The 7,655-nt window shown below is 39.1% G+C and overlaps 1 protein-coding gene across 1 annotated transcript; it reads right to left on the reverse strand.

Annotated features, from left to right (window-relative positions):
* Positions 1 to 718: 718 nt before the first annotated feature.
* Positions 719 to 2,974, reverse strand: LOC130826275 (uncharacterized). The gene is made up of 2 exons (XM_057691880.1): positions 1,250 to 2,974; positions 719 to 1,147 (listed from the first exon to the last, which is right to left on the reverse strand). Exons 1-2 carry the CDS (start codon positions 2,972 to 2,974, stop codon positions 719 to 721), a joined length of 2,154 nt encoding a protein of 717 aa, XP_057547863.1.
* Positions 2,975 to 7,655: the final 4,681 nt, after the last annotated feature.

Here is a 7,655-nt window from a genome sequence, read left to right on the forward strand (position 1 = left end):
GTTTCACGCAAGTCCGCAGCGTGCTGAGTTGCGTGCTTGCTTTTTGTTATCATGTCATCCACGTATACCTCAAGATTCCGTCCAATCTGAGATTGGAAAACCTTGTTTACCATCCTTTGATAGGTGGCTCCAGCATTTTTTAACCCGAAGGGCATGACTTTGTAGCAATAGACACCCATGCTAGTAATGAAGGCCGTGTGTGTTTGGTCCTCCGGCGCCAATTGAATCTGGTGATATCCGGCATTGGCATCCATGAAACTTAGTAGCGCATGGCCTGCTGTGGAGTCCACCAGGCGGTCTATTTTGGGAAGTGGATAGTCGTCCTTGGGGCAGGCTCTATTCAAATCCGTGAAATCGACACACATCCTCCATTTGCCATTTGGTTTCTTCACAAGGACGACATTGGATAGCCAATCGGAGTATTTGCATTCTCTAATGAATCCGGCTCTCAATAATTTTTCAACTTCCTCTTTGGCGGCCTCGGTCCGCTCTTTTCCTTGATGCCGCAGCTTCTGCTTTACTGGTTTGTGGCCTGGTCTTATGTCAAGTTTATGACACATGACGCTAGTAGGAATGCCAGGCATTTCTTCCGTGCTGAAGGCGAAGACGTCACGGAACTCAGCAATGGTAGCCACGATTTCTTTTTTAATCGTACCAGGAAGATCTTTCCCTATCTTTAGTTGCTTTCCCTCGAACATGTCTACTGCCTCGTATCTTTCTATGGGGCGAGGCCTTTCGTGTGTGCTAGGTTTTCCATATATACGCTCATGACAGCGGGAGCGTCTTGATCTTCCCTTTCCCTTTTGGCGGGTGTCGCGGAGTGTCCGCGCTTCAGAGTATTTATAAGGCATTGGCGTGCCGTTATCTGATCTCCCTTGAGGATGCCAACTTTCCCATCGTCCCATTCGAATTGCAACAAGAGTTGATGCGGGTAGATTGCAGCTTTGATCTTGTTAATGAGGGGAAGTCCCATGATGGCGTTGTAAGGGAAAGTGAGATCCACTACCGTGAAACGTATGGGCAGGGTCCTGCTTTCACTTCTTTCTCCCACGCGCACGGGGAGAATGATCGTTCCTAACGGGATGACCTGACTTCCCCCAAACCCGATCAGCGGCTTATCGAGGGGCTGCAAGTGCTTTTCCTCGAACTTCATTTTTCTCAAGCACTCCATTGTAATGAGATCAGCCGTGCTTCCGGTATCCACGAGTACCCTTTTGACTTTCATCTGTCCGATTTTGAGGGTGACCACCAGAGGGTCAGTATGGGGCTGTTGCAGCGTTTGAGAGGTCGTGGCATCAAACTTCATGACCGGCTCGCTGGTTACGGTCGTTGTTGGTCTTTTCAGCAGATTATGAACACTGTCTTTTGCAGCGCGGACGGTAGGATATTCCTCGGTGTATCCTCCAAAAATCATGTTGATGGTCCCTTGCGTATGGGAACCTTCGCGCCTTGCCTCTTCCCTCTTGGGGGATCCGCGTCTTTGATTCCATTGCCTTCTGTTTGCTCCTTCTCCCGCGTCATAGTCCCTCTTGTTGAGGAACCTGGAAAGCTTTCCTTCATCGGCCAGCTGATACAAGATACGCTTGAGTTCGCGACATTGGGCAAGGGTATGGCCGTGCTCTTTATGGTAGTCACACCATAAATTGTAATTGCGCCTGTTGGAAGGAGTGGTAGTGGGAGGTGGAGTTGGCAACTTGTCGCGAACGGCAAAGAAAATATCCCTTCTGTTTCGATTAAACATCAGGTCGTTTCCTCCGTCCAACAAATTGCGTGTTCTGGATTCCCCTGCCGCGGTATAAATGTGATGGGAACGCGGGGGTCCCATATCTGAAGGGGGCGCGGGACGACGTGGCGTGTGATTTCTTTCCCTCCTCGACTGGTGCTCTTCTCGGTTCCTCGAGGATTGGTGGGGGGTTGCGGCGTCTTTCTTGTCAGACTTCCGCCTCTTGGGGTCGTGTGCCTGACATACCTCGGAGGCCGTGACATAACTTTGACATTGCTTCATGGCTTCCGCATATGTCTTGACCTGGCTTTCCACCAACTGGAACTTGAGCCTTTGAGCCTTCATTCCATTGATAAGGGCGTTTAAGGCGACTGATTCCTCTAAATCTGTCACCTCTAGCACCGCCTCATGGAATTTCTTCAGATAGGAGGATATGGATTCTCCTTCCAATTGAGTGACGCTTAGTAGGTGGAAGTTTGATTTCTCCTGTCTTCTTGAGGCTATAAAGTGGCCCAGAAATTTGCCTTCTAGTTGGGCAAAATTGTGGATACTTCCTTGGGGAAGGGAGGTGTACCACGTCAAGGCTGCTCCCATAAGAGTAGTCGGGAAGAATTTGCACCACAAGGAAGGATTGGTAGTGTGCAGCACCATCAGGTTCTTGTACGCCATCAAGTGTTCTTCAGGGCATGACGTTCCGTCAAACGCTGCCATATTTGGGATTTTTATTTTCCCCGGGTTGGGAATGTTTAGTATTTCAGGAGCCATTGGAGAGATTATCGGCGTAGGATCTCCAGGGAGGATTTTGACCTCATCTTCGTTCTGCGGCATGGTTACAGGACTCGCGGGATGGCTGGATCCTACCAGCTGCGCCCTCTTCCTCTCTTCCCTCCGTCGATCCACCAGTGACTGGATGCTTTCGGATGACTTATGCTTTTTGCTTTCTAAATAAGTACGGGCATCTTGAGAGGCGGTTTTAGACTCTCTGCCTCTAGGATCACTTCTGCCGAGACTCGTGTGAGTCCTTGGTCTTTCCCGTCGCCTCTTGTTTCTCTTGCTGGAACGTGACATCTCCGAGTTCTCATCTTGAGATTCGTGGGATTTGGGTGTCTCGTTAGGGGGCTCGATCCGTTCCCGCAGATCTTTTATTTGATCTGCCATATCATCCAATACTTGTTGTGGAGCAGGATTATTGTTATTCATGACAGCGCGGAGCTGTTCGGAAAACGCAGCAGTGAGGTTTCGTGCTAGCATGTCCAGATCACGGCGGGTCACGGCCTGATTGTTGGCCTGACCTGCAGAAGTGTCTGTATCTGTGCTATGCACGGTTGCGGTTTGTGTTGGATTTCTTTTGGGAGCCATGACTTATTGTAACAGTCCCCACAGACGGCGCCAAACTGTTTCGGTAATGAAACGAGGAAGTGCGAAAGACACTCAAAATACCTGGAGATTAGTGGAAGTGTGATCAAGAGAAGTAATTTGTGGGAGGAAGTGGCTTGAATTCCTGCAAAACAACTTGTTAGCCTTGTCCGGGGGGTGATCTCCCGGAAAACCCCTCCGACGCTCAAGTTAGAACGTGGATATCGGAAATAAATGAATGAACGATTATAGAATGAATACAAGAAGAGATGTTGGGATTAAGATTGCTAGTGCTTGGGTCGGTTAATGAAGCAGGGTGAGAGCAATGATATTGCAAAGGCTATGTTTCAGATGATCCTTTCTTCTTGATGGCTGCCCCTATTTATAATGATGGAAAGGAAGTTGCAGGAGAAGTGAACTATCATGGGGGTAGTGGGAGTAATGGGAAGAGTGGGCAGTTACTCATCTTGAAACAAGGAGAGCCATGCATTATGGGAGAGTGGGGAGTTATGGTTTTTCAGAGGTAACCGGCCCATGGGCCATTCAAGGAAGATGGGACTTCCAGAAAAAGCCCATTGACCGAAAGTCAAGGTCAACGGAAAAGGTCAAAGGGTATTTCGGTAATATGACGCTATTTATTAAATAAATTAATTAATTGAGTAAGCAATACCATGACAATTATTTTCCAAATTTGTTTAATAGCTGTAGAATAATATTGTTCCTAAATTTATAGACCAGTGTAAATTTTTAAATAATATTGTGAAATCTGTAGAATAATGTGACTAAAATGTTAATCAATATCATTAATTTAGTAAGTATGTTAAAAATAATACAACATACTAATGAAGAGACGATTAGGACACATGTCGACTTTATAATAAAATTTTTTTCGCTCTTTTCATTTTCTTTTTAGGAAAATATTTTTTAGCATATCATGTAATATCTTTCTGATTAGATTTATTTAATTGATTAATTACAAAAGATTTAAAACTTTACCTTATTTACTACTAACTTTTTGGCATATACAATCATCTAAAATATGAAATATCTTTTAATTACAATGGATAATTATCGAATAACATGTTAATTATTTATGTAAATTAATAATTTTCATTAAAATTAATTTGTAATAAATTAAGAAAAGAAGATAACTTTTAAAGTTTTTCATAAATAATCCTATATATTACTTACATGGCTATATTAAAAAACTGCACAAATTAAATAGATTACACATTAATTATTTAAGTAAATAATAATTAATAATTAGGATAAGATATCGGTGAAATAAATTTCATATGATAATTTTATCACCTATGTTTGACAAGTTTATAATACATAAATAGTTAAATTAAGTTATATTTTAATTATTATAGTAAAAAATATGTTCTTTAGGTTTAAAATATATTTTAAGGTTTTACAAAGACATTGAAGATTTAAATTATTTTTATATTATTTTTTATGTGTAGAAATTTTCTATTATTTTATGTAATTACTTATAAACTATATTATTATTTAGTGTATAATTTTATGGTTATGTTTTATATAATACTCCCTCCGTTCCTTTTTGATCTTCCACATTACTATAACGGGTAGTTTCAAAAGTTCTTCCACTTTAGAATACTTTCTATTTTTAGAAAGTTTTTATCTCACTTTTACCCCTTAAAATCCCCCTTTTCTTTTAATGTACCCATTTTCTTTTATTTATAATTATTTTCTCTCTCATACTTCCAATACAATCATTACTTCACACTACTATTTGATTAAAATAATACCCACTACAACCTCATACTTCCAATACAATCATTACTTCCCACTATTATATAATTAAAATAATACTCACTACCACCAAAGATTCTCTTTTTCTTAATCTTTGTGAAATACCCAAATAGGAAGAACAAATAGGAACGGAGGGAGTAATATATTAATAATATGAATCTCAATTTTATAGTAATACTTTTACAATTTTTAAAACAAATTAATTTGTAGTTTCAATATACTTAAGAAATTAAGAGTCATATAATAACTTAATTACACATAAAATTAGTAATTTTATATTCAAAAAATTCATTAATCGTGCTTGACACGGGAATCGATCTTGTTTTAACACTAGGTTTACTACTAAATTTACCCCTAATCCCAAATTCTGAAAGGGAAAAACCCAATCACCATCATGAACAAAGGACAGGACGAAGTAATCAGGATTCCTTTAGAGGTCTTGACTCCCTGGAAAAGACAACTTAGCTCCCTGAAGGATTAAACCTGCTCTCCAGCTAAGAGTCAGGACAACAGGATTCACAGAGGCAACATGGGCATATCAAAAGGACCCTGGCAGAGGTAGAAGAATATAAATACCTGCAGGATCGTTAACCCTGCAGCATGAAAACAGCGGAAACGATGACGTGGCATGAGACAACTGCAGTTCTACTCAGAAAAGTTGTCAACACTTGTATAAAGCAAGACACCACACCTACCTCGTACCCTACCTAGGTAAGTGTACTAAAAGACAATGAGTGGAGACTACGGTATAAAGACTAGCAAATCACCGGACGCCACATAGGCTTACAAAATATACTATTTCTCTCTCCACTGATCCCGAAAATGATTTCATTCAAGATAAAAGCCAAAGCTGCCATTAGGATTTTGGGAACCTCTCCTAAAGCCCACCACTATAAATATACGATGTCATGCATCACCAACGGTAACGTAACTTTTACACTGAAATCCAAGCATTATTCTCTCGTATAGAAATAGCTCTAACTCTTTATAAACTTTATCAGCAATCATCTCAAAAACCCTTACTTACTTAATCATCGGAGGAGAACCCCTCTCCGGCCCTCGTTTGCAACCTTGTGCAGAAAAACACTGTCAAATAGTCGGGAAAGCAACTCAGACCTCTCCAGTAGTTCATATACACTGTGAACCTTAAAAGACATTCTCTTCATCTTTGTTGAGAGTGTTGATTATTCTCTCTACAACCACAACAATTATTATTATTATTATTATTATTATTATTATTATATTGTCAAAAAAGTTTGAAGAAGCGATGCCCCCGCCCTATCTAAGTTTTGCCATTAGTTATCACTCACCGCACACAGGTTCATAGATCGGTCTTTTATAAAATTATCAAAAGTAACACAATAAAATATACAAGATCATATATTTTTAAATTATAAATTATTTCTTTTTCTGGTATTATAATAAATTTATATTTCATGGATTTTTAACTTTGCAATTTTCTTTTCCAATTTTTATGCTCTTTCGGTCCGTTTAATATATGGTAATAAACGGTGGTAAAAGGAATGAAAAACTAATGTAATATTGGATGAAAAACATCTTGGCTACTTAATGGTCATATTTGTCCAACTTTAATCATTTTATTTTTTTTTTCATAAATTCATTTCAATGTATTACCATTGAAAGATGTGGTATTAGATGGTAATGGTAATTCGTAAATAAAAAAAACTTTAATTTTGTAATCAAAGTTTCATTACCATGGCCCATGGGAATGATATGAAACTTTTGATGAAATTTTACACTATAAATCATTTCCATTATCACCATTTAATACCACTAACCAAATGGAGCATTTATGTCTAGATTTGGTTACTGATCTGTCATGATTACTAATATTACAAAATGTCTGATTCATATGTTTACAATTTTGATCATAGAATACTTTCATGTTTGTAAGAAGAAGAGCTATTGATTACTTGAATGCTTTATAATGATGTGATTCTGTATGATTAGATTGGGTAAAACATATTTGACTAATTATGGATATAAAAAGTTGTTGATCTTGAGAAGGATATTGTAACAACCCGGTCCAACGGATCACCGGTAACTACTCATGGAGACTGTAGATTGACCCCACAGATCAACATAAGTTTTTTCAGCGCATTTTACCTCACTCGTACGCGTCTGGGAAAACTTTCCAGGAGGTCACCCATCCTAAGATTGCTCCCCACCAAGCACACTTAACTGTGGAGTTCTTTGAGTTCTTAGCAAATGAGCTCCCATGAAAAGAAGATGCACATTATTGATATGAATAGTCTATCAATCCTTTTTAAAGCTTAATTTGGGATATTACAAATATTTTTTGTGGCGTATAGCATAAAAAGGAGTAAATATTTGTTATCCTTTGTTCACGTGATTCATAGCTTTGAAGATGCATTGCTCAATCATATGCTCAAACGAGCAATGCATTCACCACAAGACAATCAGTGTTGCCTTTTACGCTGCTAAATGAGCATTACAAATTGTTCAAACGAGCGGCCCTTGTCCCATGTTGCATTAGTTTTTGTCCCTTCCTTTATTGCTCCTTTTTGCTTATTAATATTGGTATTTGTTGTCGTAAACTTAAATCAAGCTGATGTTTAAGCTGCAGATTCGGTTGTTTCAATGCTATTATGTAATCTCTTTCCATCTAATTTTTTTTATCACTCCAACTAGTATTTCGCCTTCTGTAATACCTTTAATATATTTTTGATTGAGCTAGTCGTCATACCCTTTAAAAACATGCACCTTCAATCCACATAAAAGTGCACCACTTTTAATTTTGGCAGGCGTGGTGCACAAG

Source organism: Amaranthus tricolor, chromosome 1 (genome assembly GCF_026212465.1).
Source record: "Amaranthus tricolor cultivar Red isolate AtriRed21 chromosome 1, ASM2621246v1, whole genome shotgun sequence".
NCBI lineage: Eukaryota > Viridiplantae > Streptophyta > Magnoliopsida > Caryophyllales > Amaranthaceae > Amaranthus > Amaranthus tricolor.

What these genes read in the sequence shown, in the direction of transcription:
- LOC130826275 (XM_057691880.1), bottom strand. Translation starts at nt 2,974, where the DNA reads ATGCTAGCACGAAACCTCACTGCTGCGTTTTCCGAACAGCTCCGCGCT. An exon ending in AGCCCCATACTGACCCTCTG is followed by an intron (nt 1,148 to 1,249) that starts GTGGTCACCCTC and finishes AGAAAAATGAAG; the next exon opens with TTCGAGGAAAAGCACTTGCA.